A 17896-nucleotide genomic window follows, 5' to 3' on the forward strand; every position below is an offset into this window, starting at 1 on the left:
AGCTGATGGCACTTGGGGGGAACAACTGATGTCATGGGAAGCTGGTGGCACTGGGAGGAGCTGGTGGCATTGGAGGGGGAACTGATGGCACTGGGGGGAGCTGGTGGCACTGCTGCTGGAGGAACTGATGGCATTGTAGGGCGAACTGATGGCACTGGGGGAAGAACTAATGACACTGGAGGGGGAACTGATGGCACTGGGGGAGGAACTAATGACACTGGAGGGGGAACTGATGGCACTGGGGGAAGAACTAATGACACTGGAGGGGGAACTGATGGCACTGGGGGAAGAACTAATGACACTGGAGGGGGAACTGATGGCACTGGGGGAGGAACTAATGACACTGGAGGGGGAACTGATGGCACTGGGGGAGGAACTAATGACACTGGAGGGGGAACTGATGGCACTGGGGGAGGAACTAATGACACTGGAGGGGGAACTGATGGCACTGGGGGAAGAACTAATGACACTGACTGGAGGGGGAACTGATGGCACTGGGGGAGGAACTAATGACACTGGAGGGGGAACTGATGGCACTGGGGGAGGAACTAATGGAACAAGGGAGGGGAAATTGATGACACTGGGGGACGGGATCTGATGGCACTAGGGGGAGCTGATGGCACTGGTGGGGGGGGGGGGAGCTAATTGCACTAGGGGAGGAAGCTGATGGCACCTGGGGATCTAATGGCACTGGGGGGGAGCTGATGGCGCTGGGAGGGGGACTGATGGCACGGCGGGACTGATCAGTTTTGATAGAAAACGTTTTTTTAATACGTTTTTTCTTATTAGAATACTTGATTAATAGTTGGATTAATCAGTAGAATACTTTATTACTAGAATAATCAATAGCTGCAGCCCTAGCTCTCACACATGGGATTTTGGTGGCGTTTTCCGCGCTTTCAGGCTTTTTTTGCGACATTTTTTTTTTTTCGTGGTAAAACGCCAGCTCCACTGAAGGTCTATGGGAAGGACACACAAGCCTTGTTTGTTTGTTTTTTGCAACTGCCATTTTTTTTCATTAGGTGACATTTTTAGTCTTTTTTGCGTATTTTCAAAAATGCAGCATTGCTGGCGCTCTTGGCATTTTTACATCACTTCCTAAAAACGCCATGAAGAAATTACTTGCGTTAAGACGCTGTTGGAAAAAAAAGCCAGAAAAAAATGGCACAAAACAAAAAAAATGCTTGCGCTTATTGTGTTGGTTTTAAAGCCAAATTCATGCGTGTGGGAACCGGGGCGTATTTGCCACGCAGGATTTTGTGTGACAACGGAAGCCATATTTGTTGTCACCCTACTTTCCTTGGGACAGATATAGCTGAGAAACACCTGAAAATTGTTACAAAAAATTTACTGGAATTTTTCCCTAATTTTAAAGAAAAATATAAATTTTAACCAGTCTTTTAGGTCTGTTCTTATGTCCATGGGCACCATTATTTACTATACGCTACTTTATCCGTATTTCTCCTATTTTTCACTTTTACTGAGTTTGTATTATCATGATTTCTATTTTCCCGACTACCGTCTTCGTTTTTTACCTCAGAAAACCCTTGCGCAATTACTCTAGCTTTTCCTTCCCGCCTCTCTTATCAACCGCCTGCCACTCAAAGTCCCTTGACTGGATCGCGCATGCGCCGCTTCCGCCTTCTCCCATAGGCGGTTCGCAAATGGCCAATCAGCGCGTGCCGATACTAATACTGCGCGATGATTGGGCGGATGTTGCGCTCAGAAGGAGGCTTGAAACGCACGGATTTGCTTTGCGGCAGGTTTAGCACGCTGACGTTTTTGCACGGACGGCGCTGTCTGAAGGTGAGAAGTTAACCCTTAACCTTCTTTTCTAGGTGACCCTAAAAATCATCATCTAGGGGCTTATTACGAGTCAGGAGGAGGACGAGGTGATGTGATTTTATCCTGCCCCTAGGATTTGCTCCCCAGACCCTCCATTTATGGTGTGATTAATATCACCCTCTAATAGTCTGACCTTTTTATTTTTTTTCCATTGAATATTGCTCTCTGTTCACATTGGGGCCCCATTCTTGAGAGACGACCTGCAGTTCTCACACATTTATGGCATACCCTATCAACATGCCATGACTGTCCAGATAGGACAACCCCTTTAAGTTTCCAGCTGCCATAGAAATGGCGTGTTTCGGGGGCGACATTGAAATCGCTGAGCCCTGATCTAACTGCTTTGATGCCGCAGTCGTTATTTATTGTGACATCTAAGGGGTCAGCCGCGTAGCTAGCGCTCATCCTGACCATTGCAGTAAAGTTGCAAGAAGTAGTGTAGAGGCAGCACTATGCGGTATCCAGATAATGCGTCTATGTCAATGCAACAGCCTAGCCGTAGGCCCTTGATCCAGGCTTGACAAAGACTGGTGTACAGTCGAAACGTTGCCAATTGTGTCTGGAGGTACGAATAAAGGATCGTTTTGATATTGCGGAATGCTGCCGAAGCCATCTTCTTTTCCATTGCAGTAAAGTGTCAGCTGGACGGTACCTCTCGGGGCTCAGCCAAAACCGTGCGGGGAATGGGCAGTGCATTGCATTAAAGGGGTCCTCCGGGAGTAGAACGCTGATATCCTATCCTCAGGATAGGTCCTCCACATCTGATCAGTGGGGGTCCGACTCGGGGCACTCCGCTGAAGAGGAGGCGGTGCTATGTGAACGCTGCGGCCAATGACGTCACATGGTCAGTCCCATTCAAATAGAAGCACGGCCGCTGTACTGTGAGGAGTCCGCAGCGCTCGCTGTAGCACCGCGGCCTCTTCAAACCGCCAAAAAGTAGGTATGCGGGGCGCCCGATCCCCTACTGATCAGATATTGAAGTTAGGTCATAAATATTGTACTTTTGGTCACCCACCTACGGCAGGAAGGGGGAAGGGGGGTGGTTAAAGGAATTTTTTACGGAAACTTCTTGACATAAAATGGCCGCCCTCACCCTTTTTCTCTTGCAGTAAGCCATTAATGGGGCTGCTTCAGAATCTCGCCCGCGGCTTCGTCCGGGGATCCGACCGAATGGCCGAAATCACTAGCAAAATGGGACCCAAGTCCTTCAACAGGGGTAGAGGAGCCAAGAGGGTGGGCTTCCTGACCTCCAACAAGAAGTTTGTCCGAGTGAAGGAGATGGTGCCCGAATTCATAGTCCCGGACCTGAGCGGCTTCAAGCTGCGGCCGTACGTCTCCTACAAGGTTCCGGCCGTGACCGAGGAAAAAATGACCGCCAAGAAACTGTTCCTGGAAACCGCTGCTCCGGCCATACAGAAGGACATTGAGAGCGGCACCTTCGATCCCAATAACCTGGAAAAGTACGGATTCGAACCCACCCAAGAAGGCAAATTATTCCAGCTGTACCCAAAGAATTACGTCCAGTAGCCGCGATCGGACTGCCATGGTTAACCCCATGTTATAGCGCTGAGTTTGGTAATTAAACGGAAAATACCCAACGCGGCCAACGCCGATTTATTAATGCAGAAACCATAGCAAGCCAGGCATCTCCCCTGGAGCGGCCATGAGTACTACAGCTCTGATCAGGTGACCGGCCGTCCAGAGCGAGAGCCGGTGACTCAGAGAGAGGGCCCGAGCCGTGGCCCCCCCCCGATGGTGTCCACATCCCCTAATACAGGGGTCAGCAGCCTCCTGTTATGAAAGTACAACTCCCAGGATTCTCCTTCCACTTCTATGGGAGAACAGCCACATGCGGACCGCGGACGGTTGAATGGGGTCCGTTCCGCAAAAAGATAGAACAAGTTCTATTTTTTACGGAACCCCACGTTACTCCGGATTTGCGGACCCGTTCGAGTGAATGGTCACAAGGCCGGTGCCATGTGTATTTCTGGACCGCCCTCCATTTGCGGCCCGCAATACGGCCACGGGAGCGCTACGGCCGTGTGAAAGAGGCCTAAGTGTGCATGCTGGGAGTTGCAGTTTTCACAGCAGCTGGAGTGGCGACGTTTGCTGACCCGCACTTATCTCTAGAACAGGGACCCCAAAGTGAACGAGAGCAGGCTGCGCATGCGCTGAATACTCTCCATTCACTATTATAGGAGTTCCGAAATTGCAGAGCAAGCGCAGCCACAGCTCCATTCGCCTGCGCATGCACAGCTGTTCTCCGTTCACTTGGGGGGGGTCCCGTTCTAGAAATAAGTGTGGGTGTCTGAGGTGAGACAACCCCATTAATCTCCCACAGATATAGATAAGGTACGGACATCAGTTTCAGACTGGTGGGGGTCCAACTCTCGGACGCTTGGCTGTCTATATAGCGGCGCCCCCCACTGGTCAGATATTGAGCGCTCATCCCAAGGATCAGCCATCAGCAGTACATGGCTCCTGCACAAAGCTCCGTTATGGCGTCCGGCCAATGAACCTCTATTTCCACACGGCACAACCTTCGGCACTCCAGCTGCTGTGAAACTACAACTCCCAGCATGCAAACATGCTTGGCTGTTCGTCTAACTCCCATAGAAGTGCATGAAGCATTCTGGGAGTTGTAGTTTTAGAACACCTGGAGTGCTCCGCTGCAGATTCGGATATCTGCAATGTATGGTAACTTCAGATCCAATCAATGTCTGCTGCAGTGTGCGGGCAGGAGTTGTTTAACCCCTTCTACCCTGGGCTAGTCTTCACCTTCCTCCCCAGGCCTGTTTTTTTGCTTTATGTGGTAATAACTTTGGAATGGTTTTACTTATCTAACGGATAGTGAGATTGTTTTCTGGCGACACATTGTACTTCATAGTTGATACGGTTGAAAAAAAGACATAAGTCCATCAAGTTCAACCAAGGGATCGGTGGGGACGCGAATCCCAGAAGGAAGTGAGACTCAGATTTCTACACGTTTTCACAAGCATTAGGCCTCATGCACACGAACGTGGTTTGGTTCCGCATCCGAGCCGCATTTTTTGCGGCTCGGGTGCGGACCCATTCACTTCAATGGGGCCGCAAAAGATGCGGACAGCACTCCGTGTACTGTCCGCATCCGTCGCTCCGCAAAAAAAATAGAAAATGTCCTATTGTCCATTTTGCGGACAAGGATAGGCATGGTTACAATGGATCCACAAAATAAACTGATGCCATACAGACGTCATCCGTTTTTTTTGCGGACCGCCTCTGAGAATGAGCCTGTGCGCAGGCGCGATGCGATCCCGGCCAGTGAGGGTGTCGGGCGCATGCGCTGAAGATAGCCGGGGACACTAGTTAGCCGCCCAGCGAAGTGAATATTGATGAGCTGGGCGGCGCTTCAAACGGCAGTTGCGGCGAGGCTGGCTGGGCGCAAGCTGAGGTGAAACACCGCCCCTTGGGCAGATTGAACCCGATTCCAGCAGGTTATAAAACTTCACATTTCTGTAGTTATAAGGTGGACAGGGGGGATACTTACATGATTCTTATACACTTTATAAGACCTGTACGGTCATATATATACCTTAATATGCTTTTTGGCCCTGTCAGTGTCCCTTTAATGTCATTTACTTTTAAGAATTCTTGTAAACCCTTTATAAACCCGTCCCCTGTTCCCGCTGTGACCACGTCCTGAGGAGTCTATCCCACAGATTCATAGTTCTTACAGTAAAGAAGCTTTGACGCTTCCGGAGACTGAACTTCTTCCTCTCCAGTCGGAGGCAGCGCCCCCTTGTCTTTTGAGGGCATTTTACATGGAACAGCTTTTCGCCGTATTTTTTGTACGGCCCATTTATATACTTGTACAGGTTAATCGTGTCCCCCCTTGGACGTCTCTTCTCAAGACTAAATAAATTCAAGTCTTTTAATCTTTCCCCATAACTCAGACCCTCCAGGCCCCTTATCAGTTTAGTCGCTCTCCTCTGTACGTTTTCCAGCTCCAGGGCGTCCTTTCCATGGACTGGTGCCCAGAACTGGACTGCGTATTCCAGATGAGGCCGCACCAGCGCTTTGTAAAGTGGTGATATCACATCCCTGCCCCGCGAGTCCATGCCTCGTCTAATGCAGGACAATATCCTGGTGGCCTTAGAAGCAGCTGATTGACATTGTGCTGTAATATACACCCAAATCCTTCTCTATGAGTGACTCCCCCAGTGTTACCTGCCTTAGGACATATGAAGCACGGAGATTATTACTACCAAGATGCAGAACTTTACATTTGTCCACATTGAACCTCATTTGCCAAGTTGATGCCCAATCACTCAGTGTCCCGGTCAGCTTGTAGTGTATGGACATCTTCCATAGACCGTACAGTACTACACAGGTTAGTGTCATCTGCAAATATAGAGATGGTGCTAGTAATCCCGTCCTCGATATCATTAATAAATAAATTAAATAATAGAGGGCCCAGTGCTGAACCTTGGGGTCACCACTTATAACCTGGGACCATTCTGAATAGGAATCATCGACCACAACTCTCTGGACACGGTCCTTCAGCCAGTTCTCAATCCAATTACAGACTGTACTTTCCAAGCCTATAGAACTTACTTTACCTATTAAATGTCTGAGGGACAGGATCAAAAGCCTTTGCAAAATCCAGAAACACTACATCCACAGCCGCCCCTCTGTCCAGGCTACTACTCACCTCACTACATCCACAGCCGCCCCTCTGTCCAGGCCACTACTCACCTCACTACATCCACAGCCGCCCCTCTGTCCAGGCCACTACTCACCTCACTACATCCACAGCCGCCCCTCTGTCCAGGCTACTACTCACCTCACTGCATCCACAGCCACCCCTCTGTCCAGGCTTCTACTCACCTCACTACATCCACCCCTCTGTCCAGGCTTCTACTCACCTCACTACATCCACAGCCGCCCCTCTGTCCAGGCTACTACTCACCTCACTACATCCACAGCCGCCCCTCTGTCCAGGCCACTACTCACCTCACTACATCCACAGCCGCCCCTCTGTCCAGGCTACTACTCACCTCACTGCATCCACAGCCACCCCTCTGTCCAGGCTTCTACTCACCTCACTACATCCACCCCTCTGTCCAGGCTACTACTCACCTCGCCACATCCACAGCCGCCCCTTTGTCCAGGCTACTACTCACCTCGCTACAGCCACCCCTCTGTCCAGGCTACTACTCCCCTCACTACATCCACAGCCGCCCCTCTGTCCAGGCTACTACTCACCTCACTACAGCCGCCCGTCTGTCCAGGCTACTACTCACCTCACTACATCCACAGCCGCCCCTCTGTCCAGGCTACTACTCGCCTCACTACATCCACAGCCGCCCCTCTGTCCAGGCTACTACTCGCCTCACTACATCCACAGCCGCCCCTCTGTCCAGGCTACTACTCCCCTCACTACATCCACAGCCGCCCCTCTGTCCAGGCTACTACTCCCCTCACTACATCCACAGCCGCCCCTCTGTCCAGGCTACTACTCACCTCACTACATCCACAGCCGCCCCTCTGTCCAGGCTACTACTCACCTCACTACATCTACAGCCACCCCTCTGTCTAGGCTACTACTCGCCTCACCACATCTACAGCCGCCCCTCTGTCCAGGCTACTACTTACCTCACCACATCTACAGCCGCCCCTCTGTCCAGGCTACTACTTACCTCCTCATAAAAACAAATCTGGTCAGTCTGACAACTTCTGTCCTTGGTAAACCCATGTTGGTTGTCACTTATGATATTATTTATAGTCACATACTCCTGTATATAGTCCCTTAAGAGTCCTTCAAACATGTTTCCCACAACAGAAGTTAAACTAACTGGTCTATAATTACATGTAGAGGACCAAGATCCCTTTTATGAATATGGGCACCACATTTGCCTTGCGCCAATCACGTGGCACTGTACCAGTACCTAGAGAATCTTTAAAAATTATAAACAGGGGCACAGCAATGACTGAACTGAGCTCTGTAAGAACTCTTGGGTGTTATCCATCTGGACCTGGAGCCTTGTTCACATTTACCTTATTTAACTTCTCTTGGACCATATCTACAGTTAGTACATCCAGTAATATACTCAACTGTCTAACAGCCCCGGCACCACAGATATCAGCTCCTTACTCTTCATGTTAACGGTAAATTTGGGTCAATATTTTTTTCCTTTTTATTTATTGAAAAAAAAATCTTAATTTTGTAAAATTTTAACTGTTAAGACACAAATACCTCACAATAGTTATTAAACATTCCCGTATGTCTACTTTATGTTGGCATCATTTGGTAAATGTCATTTTATTTTTTAGAATGTTAGAAGCCTTAGAATTTTAAAAGCAATTCTTCAAATTTTCACCACTAATTCAGTTATAAAGTGATTTTGAGGGGGCTCAAGTAATAGAAACCACCCATAAGTGACTCCAGTTTATAAACTGCACCCCTAAAATTATTCAAAACTGTTGGTACCAACTTTGTTAATCCTTGAGGTGTTCCACAAGAAAGGAAAATGCAGGTGAAATTTCAAAATTAAATTTTTGGGGCAGATTTTTTATGTTAATACAGCTTCTTTTTTTTCCTTGCAACACAGCAAGGGTTAACAGCAAAATAAACCTCAATATGCATGACTCTGATTCTGCAGTTTACAGGAACACCGCACATGTGGTCGTAAACTGCTGTATGGGCACGTGGCAGTGCTCAGAAGGGAAGGAGTGGCGTATGGTTTTTGGAGGGAAGATTTTGTTGAAATGGTTTTTGGGGCGCCATGTTGTATCTGAAGAGACCCTGAGGTACCCCTAAAGTGGAATGCTCAAAAGTGACCCCATTTTGGGAACCACCCCTGAAAAAAAAAAATTAAGGGGTATACTCAGCACTTTGACCCCACAGGCATTTATGGAATTTAGAAACACTTGGCTGTGCAAAAGAAAAATTTAATTTCTTCCAATAAAATATCGCTTTAGTCCCAAATTTTTCATTTTTACAGGGGGTAACAGTAGAACAAGCCATTACCCATTTTCTATTGAATACAGCAACACCCCATATGTGGTGGTAAACTGCTATGGGGGCACACCGCAGGACTCAAAAGGGAAGGAGCGCCATATGGCTTTTGATGGATTGGTTTACGGGCACCATGTTGTTAATGAACAGTCTCTGAATCCCCCCCAATCTGATATTGACTGACGGAGGATAGATCATCAATACGGAACTCCAGGAAAATCCCTTTAAGGCTACTTTCACACTAGCGTTCAGGTGTCCGCTCGTGCGCTCCGTTTGAAGGGGCTCACGAGCGGCCCCGAACGCATCCGTCTGGCCCCAATGCATTCTCAGTGGAGGCGGATCCACTGAGAATGCATCCGCCTGCCAGCGTTCAGCCTCCGCTCCGCTCAGTGAGCGGACACCTGAACGCTGCTTGCAGCGTTCGGGTGTCCGCCTGGCCGTGCGGAGGCGAGCGGATCCGTCCAGACTTATAATGGAAGTCAATGGGGACGGATCCGCTTGAAGATGACACTATATGGCTCAATCTTCAAGCGGATCCGTCCCCCATTGACTCTCAATGTAAAGTCTGAACGGATCCGCTCAGACAACTTTCACACTTAGAAAATTTTCTAAGTTTTAATGCAGACGCATCCGTTCTGAACGGATGCGAACGTCTGCATTATCGGAGCGGATCCGTCTGATGAAACATCAGACGGATCCGCTCCGAACGCTAGTGTGAAAGTAGCCTAAGGTTGGTTTGCGGGTGCCCCCTGGGTCATGGGGAAAATTACTTTCAATCTCATCCACTTAGCTTTTCTACAACCAATTTCCCTTTGGAAAATCAACAGCTCTTGAGCCACGCATGGCATGAAATTTTACAATGTGCTCGTCTTCCATGCAGATTTTGCGGTGTATTTGTCCGTGGCTTAAAATTAAGCCACGTGTGGATCCACCCAAAGGCTGTCTGCCTGAGGTCTTCTATCCAGGGGTACTGGACCGAACAAACCACTGCTGGTAACCCCCTTGAACCTTCATGTATGAATCCCGTCCACGGCTCAGGGTTTCATGGACAGAGGAACATTTTTTTTATTTTTTTATTCATATATATATATATACACGTCCGGATGCTGCTGGGTGCTTGGAATATCGCCAGTAACGGCTGCTGGTATACGGCCTCCGATGTTACTTGTCATGCAATCGGATGGCGCTCTCGTCCATGGAGGTAAGTGTCATTATTGCTGATTTCTGTGCGGGGTCCTGATTTACGCTTTCTTTTTATTTTTTTTAAAGGAGACCTAAAGGAACAAATGAAAATGGGAGATAATTAAATGGAGTAGCGCCATACCACACACAACCTTTGGAAGAAGGCAACCAACTTTCTCTAAGGCCTCTTGCACACGAACGTCTTTCCATTCCGTTTTTTATCGGCACGTATACGGAACCATTTCAACGGGTCCGCAAAAAAAAACTGAAGTTACTCCGTGTGCATTCTGTTTCTGTATTTCCGTTCCGCAAAAAAATAGAACATGTTCTATTAGGGGCCCGCTGTTTCGTTCCGCGAAATATGGAATGCACATGGATGTCATCCGTGGTTTTTTGCGGACCGCAAAATACATACGGTCATGTGCAAGAGGCCTAATCCTGTACAACTGACTGCACGAAAGGCTGTTCTACTTAAAACTGCGCTGTAGAATGAATACTTAGACTGTGCTCCCTCCAATAGCTCTCCTCCCATTTTAAGTTTGTTAAAGGCTATGGACACTTTCAGGGCAATCTTTTTTTTCAATTGGTCTTTATTAAAAATGTTCAGCCATTTTTGAGATACAAGGGTTAAAAAATCTGTTTATTTGCAGAATGTCTCAGACTTATGTCAGCTGACGGCTCGTGTGTAGCTCTGATCTCCTGACCTCATAAACACTCATTATGCCTAAACAATACGGCTTACCGTAAATGAGTGTTTATGAGATAAGAGCTACACATGAGCAGTCAGCTGACAGAACTCGGAAGAGACATTCTGCAAATAGTTTTTTTTTTAACCCCTGTATCTCAAAAACGGTGAACATTTGTAATAAAAACAAATTGAAAAAATGTTTTTTTTTTTTTTTTTTTAGCCAAAAATGAGTTTTAAAAAGTTACCCCCCCTCGAAATGTAGTTTTAGCGTGTGACCCCCATCCGTTATCTTAGTGCCCCCAGATTAGACCTCCATAAAACCCTATGGTGATCTAAATTCAGTTCACATAAACCAGGGGGGGGGCTTGGCGGGCCTTAATATGGGTTCTAATATGTGCACAAAACAAAAACGCACCTCAGGAGGTAGCCCATTGTAACGACCGGTGAGCGGCAGTGGACGGTCACTCCGCAGGGTTTAGTCTCTGGGACTGCCACCGCCAAACATGTAAAACGTGGTCATAAAAGGAGCACGTGGCCAGCAGGTCAGTCTGCGCTTGTCCGGGGTCCCCAGTAACCGGACGGTCGTCAGCCGTTCCGCTCGGTTCCGGCACGTATCCTCCAGAGTCGTCCTCCAGGACGACGTCGAAGCTGGCGGTGGGCGACTCGTAGAAGATTTTCAGGTTCTGCATGGATTGCGCCAGCTTCTGACTGCCGACAGGATCCGACTCCACCGCCTTTAAGGACTCCAGTTCTGGACTGGGCACGGAGGCATCCGGAAGAAACGCTCTGGACCAATCGGCTCCGTAGGCCAAGGAGTTGTGGAGGACGTACGAAGACAGGATGTGGCAACCACCTAGAGGGGGCGGCAAAGTGCAATTCATGAAGAATGTGGGGCTAACTGAATCCGGTTCTCCTAATGCTGGGGCTTACCGGAGCCGGAGTCCAGGATGTGGAAGCCACTGTGCATACAAGCGGCCAGCAGGAGGGCGCCGTCTGTGGGGTGCCACTTCAGCCGCCAGACCCCTCCCTGTACATGGGTGTCGGATGTTGGTTGCTTCATTTGCCTTAAGTCCCACACAAGAACGTGCTCGTCATAACTAGGGTCCAAAATGGGACGGGCTTAGAATACAGGCACGTGGGGAGAATTTGCCATTGCGGATTTTACCGTGAATCCGCCATGTATTACTTGTAGATTTATCGCGGGGTGTGAAATCCGCAGCATAAACTGACACGCTGTGGATTTAAAGGCTGTGGACATCTTCGGGGCATTTTTTTATGATTGCATTTTACTCATTTTGGGCTAAAATAGTTCTTTTCAATTGGTCTTCCTCAAACATTTACAGCAGTTTTTGTGATACATGGGGTTTAAAATCAGTCTGTTTGCAGATGTCGCTCCTGAGTTCCGTTAACTGACGGCTCATGTGAAGCCTTACCTCTGATCACCTGACCTCATTATTGGTAAACTCTCTTCAAACTGATTTAAGCCATGTTCTTATGAGGTCAGGGTATGGGAGATAAGGCTTCACATGAGCCATCAGGCGATGGAACTCAGGAACGACAGTTTGCAAAGAGACCGGTTTATAACCTCCATGTATCACAAAAACTGCAGAAATTTTTTAATAAAGACCAATTGAAAGAATTATTTTTTTTTTGTAAGTGACCAAAAGGAGTAAAATGCAACCATAAAAAAATTCCCATAGCCTTTTAATTCTACATCGCAGGTCAATTTCCACCCCTATTTTTCTGCATATTTTTTTGAAAATATCAACCACTTGTTGGTATTGTAATACGCTGCAGATATTCCACGGGAGAAAATCCGCCACATGTGAACATGTGGGTTTCTATCACTTCGTATGCCATAATTAGCTCTCAGACACTAGCGATCCGCTAGTGTCTGCTCTGGCCAACCATCCTAATATAAGAGCTTTTTGGGCAGCCGTTTTGCTAAAAAAATAACTTTTATAAATATGCTAATGAGCCTCTAGGTGCTATGTGGGCGTCATTAGCACCTAGAGGCTCCGTCTACCTTCATACACAGCCACCGCCCAGCGCGTCCCTCCAGCCCGCCCATCTCCTGATGAATGCGATCCTCCGTGTGACGCAACGGACGAATTCTCGCGCATGCGCCGTGCGCGGCTGTATTCGGCGCATGCGCAGAGAATGTCTGACCGCTTCCCTGCTCAGACATCTCCACTGCGCCTGCGCCGATGATGTCATAGTGCTCCAAGGAACAGGCGCAGTGGAGATGTCTGAGCAGGGAAGCGGTCAGACATTCTCTGCGCATGCGCCGAATACAGCCGCGCACGGCGCATGCGCGAGAATTCGTCCGTTGTGTCACACGGAGGATCGCATTCATCAGGAGATGGGCGGGCTGGAGGGACGCGCTGGGCGGTGGCTGTGTATGAAGGTAGACGGAGCCTCTAGGTGCTAATGACGCCCACATAGCACCTAGAGGCTCATTAGCATATTTATAAAAGTTATTTTTTTAGCAAAACGGCTGCCCAAAAAGCTCTTATATTAGGATGGTTGGCCAGAGCAGACACTAGCGGATCGCTAGTGTCTGAGAGCTAATTATGGCATACGAAGTGATAGAAACCCTTTAATGAAACATTGAGCATTTTCTTCCATTCTTCATATTCAATACTCAAGTCATACATCGCCACCTACTGGTCATGTATGACTATGGCATAGCCTGTAACAATTGCAGAACACCAGCAGGTGGCGCTATATATAATATACATTTTTTTTTTTTTTTTTTTTTTAATAGGGCGCATGTCAGCCAACGTGGGGCTGGCAAACACTGCTCACCTTCCTGTAGCCAAAACATGTTCCTGATGAGGGTTACTCTGGATGCTGCACACTCCCATTGAATGCCTGTGAGAAATAAAAACTGATTATATGGGTTGTCCAAGATTAGAAGAACATGGCTGCTTTCTTAAAAACACAAAAACAGCGCCACCCCTGGCCACAGGTTGCGTGTGGTATTGCAGCTCAACCTATTAACTCTAATGGAGCGGAGCTGCCATACCGATCACGACCCATGGTGGACTGGTGTGGCTGCGCTGGAGGGGGTCCTACCTTTTGCTGGTAAATAGTGGGATGTCCGGTGTCGCTCTGGTGTCCCATCCTCTCAGCAAACAGTCATCTCCCCCTGGAATCAGGGACATGCACAGATCGTTAGCCTTGGCGCAAAAGGGAAGGGGTAGCAATTACCTAGAGCAGGGATCAGCAACCTCCGGCACTCCAGCTGTTCTGGGACTACAACTCCCATAATGCCCCATTCACTTTTATAGGAGTTAGAAGAACAGCCAAGCATGTTGCATGCTGGGAGTTGTAGTTTCACAGCAGATCCCCATCCCAGAGCGAGCAGAGGTTGCCATGGGCATCGGCTCTGCGCCCCTTTCACCAATTTCCCTCATATTGGGCCAGACCTGAATAGATGATGTCACAGTTCCAGTAGTTGAAGGCGGCGATCCAGGCCTCGAAGTCGTGTGCCTTCCACTGACACGTGACTTCCACGGACGCCGCCGACTCTTCCACGTGCAGAAGGCTGAGCCGGCCCCGAGAGTCGCTGCAGATGATCTTCACGGGAGAAGTGCTGCGGCGGGAGAAAAATGAGAGACAAACGTTACGACGATTCATCGGCGGCGGCCTCCGGAAAACGGCGGTGCAGGGTCTCACCTCTCTCTCCTTCCTGTGGACCAGTCAAGGGATAGAGCCAGACACTCGTCACCCAAATCCACGCTGCACACGGGCTGCACTCTGGAGCTTTCCTACTGGAAGAACACAGAGACACTGCCGAGGAGAGCCGGCAAGAACAGCGCCACTGCCGTCCACAGGGTACGTGTGGTACTGCACCTCAGGCCCATTAAATTCAATGGAATCTAGTGCACAGTGCCTGATCCTGCTACTCTCAATGGCCGGTTTATGGTACTTAAAGGGGTCCTTACGTATTCTAATATTTCTATATACACCCGTGACACCTATGGATATGTTTTGGCAGATGTTGACAGAAACGTTGTACATTCAGCCTCCTGCAACGTTTAAAGGGGTTAGCCCCTGAACAACATTTATCGGTGGGTGATAAATGCATGATCACTGGGGGTCTGATCACTAGGACAGGGGTGGTCCCTGAGCCCTATGTGTGAATAGTGCCTGCATGACCACCGCTCCATTCACCGCCTATGGGGCGGCCGAGTACAAAGCTCCACCTATAAAAAACGGATTGATCTACGCCACTCAGGGAGCTTAGGACCCTGATCCTCCTGACCAGTGGGGGATCCCACCAATCAGATACCTGTGGCCAGGAGATAAGTGTGTATCCTGAGATGACCCCTTTAAGGACTGCACATCCCCTATAGACTGGCCCTGGACTCCAGTGACGCTTTGCTCCTATATTCCTGCCTGAGGTCTTGATTTCGGGCACTTACCTTTTGGCCTTGTAATCTATACAGCTCCAGGACGCCCTTGGCATTGGCGACACCCAGAACGGGGCTCTCAGAGAGCGGAACGTGGCACCTGAGAAGACAGAATAGCGACCTGGTCATACATAAATCGGATTACATTGCCCTCTATGCTGCTGATAGCCTTAAAGGGGTTGTCCAGGATTTTGATATCGATGGCCTACCCTTCCATTAATATCAGATGGGCGAGGTCTGACACCCCGCACCCCAATCAGGCTGGCGGGGTCCGACACCCTGCACCCCACTGATCCGCTATAAATCTGGTGCCATTTACTTCAATGGCAGGAAAGCTGCAGTTTCCGACTCCGTCCACTGCATGATGGATGGAGCTGTGTAGTTTTGTCGCCGGAGCTGCCCCCAAACAGAAGATCAGCGGGGGTGCGGGGTGTTGGACCCCCACCGATCAGATATTGATGGACTACTTTGAGGAAATCAAAATCCTGGACAACCCATCACCCAAAATCACTCAGGTCCCACCTCTAGAGAGTGGAGCTCCCCCGATCCCATCCAGGCGTCCTCCTATGCATTCAATGGCAGCCTGGATGAGGAGGACCACGACCCCCTTGATGGGATGGGGATGGGGACCTCTGTTTTTGGGATAGGTGCAGTTCCTAAAATTGGGACCTGCATCTATAAGACGTTTAGGCCACAAATGCCTAAAATAGGGAAACCCCTTTAAGCTTGATCATTCTGCTTGCTGTCAGTGAACAGCTGAGAATCCCACCCTGATCCCCTCAGACAATCAGCCGCCAGAGGTAATGAAAGATGTTTTCATTCACTGATAGTGCACAGAGGTCTTAGAGAAATGGATTTTTCACTACACACAGAGAGCCAATCATCAGATTCGGTTACTTGGGGGGGGGGTCTGTGAAAGCGGGGGGGACGTACGGAAGCCGCGCTGCTCACCACTTCATGTCCAGTATGGCGGCTGTCTCTATCTTCTGAACCTCGGTCACTGGAGAAAAGAACTGCTGGGGGTTGTAGTGATAGAGGAGGAGGCGGCCCAGCCGCAGGTGTGGGTTGTCGCTGTCCTCTCCGCTGACCTGGGGGAGGGGAGAGCGGTATGGAGAGGAGACCCGCACGCGGCTTACACTATAGGACGTCATATGGCGTCATGTTCAGACTCACGTCAGGTTCTGGTTTCTTCAGCTGATACGTCCCGCAGGCCAGCACCGTCCCCCAGTCATCCAGCGGGCACCACTCCACCGCGTCCGCGCTGTACTCCGTATCAATCACCTGTAACGTCTGGGTCTTGCAGCGTCCCGCCATCGCTCGGCCTCCACATCACCCCCCTGATAACAACACCGCCGGTTATATACAAGTTATAATTAGAGGTGAGCGAATTTCGTTCACGCTTCGTTTACTGGTAAAAGGTGAATTGCGTTATAGATTCCGTTACCACGGACCACAACGCACTTCTATGACGGAACGCATAACGGAATGGCTTTAGAGGCATTCCGTTATTCATTCCGTCATAATAGAAGTCTATGGGCTGCAAAACGGATCCGTCCCGTTTACGTAATGCAGGAGAGGACTCTAAAGGCATTCCGTCATAGAATTGCGTTATGGTCCGTGGTAACGGAATCTATAACGCAATTCGACTTTTACCAGTAAACAAAGCGTGAACGAATTTCAAAATATGAAATTCACTCATCTCTAGTAATAATGCTGAATATAATGTACAGTGATGACATCACACAGAGGTTATGATACTGTATATAATGTACAGTGATGACATCACACAGAGCTTATGATACTGTATATAATGTACAGTGATGACATCACACAGAGGTTATGATACTGAATATAATGTACAGTGATGACATCACACAGAGGTTATGATACTGTATATAATGTACAGTGATGACATCACACAGAGCTTATGATACTGTATATAATGTACAGTGATGACATCACACAGGTTATGATACTGTATATCATGTACAGTGATGACATCACACAGAGCTTATGATACTGTATATAATGTACAGTGATGACATCACACAGAGGTGTCATGCAGAAGTTATCATACCATACTTATTGCACTAATGACGTCACACTGCCTACCACAGAGCAGTTATAATACCAAACAGAACGTACAATGATGACGTCACAGACAGCCACACTCACCAGCATGCAGCACGTACAGAATCCTGAACTCGACAACTACTTCCGGGTCGACTACAGAAGAGGCTCCGCCTCCACAGAGAAGTTATGGACAAGAGCCTCGTCCAATAGCGTTTCGCCTCTCCTGATTGGCTGATTTTGATCACATGGCTATTATCCGTCTTGACTGAATGAGACGAACCAATTGTCTCCATCCAACAGGATTTCACAGAGAGGTCACTTCACCCGGGCAGGCTGAGCCTTCTAGTTCCACAAGAGTTGACATTTCCAGAAGCAATATTGAAATTGATTCAGATAAACTCTACAGCTCTCCAACAATGACATATCACATCCATTCTCCTTCCCTGTGTATCCATCAGAAAACTTTAACCTCCAGAGCTGCACTCACTGTTCTGCTGGTGGAGTCCCTGTGTACATACATTACATTACTTATCCTGTACTGATCCTGAGTTACATCCTGTATTATCCTCCAGAGCTGCACTCACTATTCTGCTGGTGCAGTCACTGTGTACATACATTACTTATCCTGTACTGATCCTGAGTTACATCCTGTATTATACTCCAGAGCTGCACTCACTATTCTGCTGGTGCAGT

At 48.6% G+C, this 17896-nt stretch overlaps 2 protein-coding genes across 4 annotated transcripts; one reads left to right on the plus strand and one right to left on the minus strand.

Annotated features, from left to right (window-relative positions):
* The first annotated feature begins 1705 nt into the window (after positions 1-1705).
* Positions 1706-3691, plus strand: MRPL41 (mitochondrial ribosomal protein L41). Its single transcript, XM_040405062.1, has 2 exons — positions 1706-1806; positions 2955-3691. The coding sequence occupies exon 2, from the start codon at positions 2965-2967 to the stop codon at positions 3370-3372; it is 408 nt and encodes a 135-aa protein (XP_040260996.1). The 5' UTR covers positions 1706-1806; positions 2955-2964; the 3' UTR covers positions 3373-3691.
* Positions 3692-9729: 6038 nt separating this feature from the next.
* On the minus strand, positions 9730-17375 carry DPH7 (diphthamide biosynthesis 7). Of its 3 annotated transcripts, none has more exons than XM_040405061.1 (11): positions 17306-17375; positions 16304-16467; positions 16082-16218; positions 15143-15230; positions 14394-14485; positions 14144-14310; positions 13791-13863; positions 13521-13586; positions 11643-11776; positions 11128-11565; positions 9730-10116 (listed from the first exon to the last, which is right to left on the minus strand). In XM_040405061.1, the coding sequence occupies exons 2-10, from the start codon at positions 16442-16444 to the stop codon at positions 11174-11176; spliced, it is 1290 nt and encodes a 429-aa protein (XP_040260995.1). In that variant the 5' UTR covers positions 16445-16467; positions 17306-17375; the 3' UTR covers positions 9730-10116; positions 11128-11173. The 3 variants fall into 3 exon arrangements, with proteins under 3 accessions (XP_040260995.1, XP_040260992.1, XP_040260993.1); XM_040405058.1 differs by having other exon boundaries at positions 11643-11809; XM_040405059.1 differs by lacking the exon at positions 9730-10116 and having other exon boundaries at positions 11126-11565; positions 11643-11809.
* Positions 17376-17896: the final 521 nt, after the last annotated feature.

This window comes from Bufo bufo, chromosome 8, assembly GCF_905171765.1.
Source record: "Bufo bufo chromosome 8, aBufBuf1.1, whole genome shotgun sequence".
Lineage (NCBI taxonomy): Eukaryota > Metazoa > Chordata > Amphibia > Anura > Bufonidae > Bufo > Bufo bufo.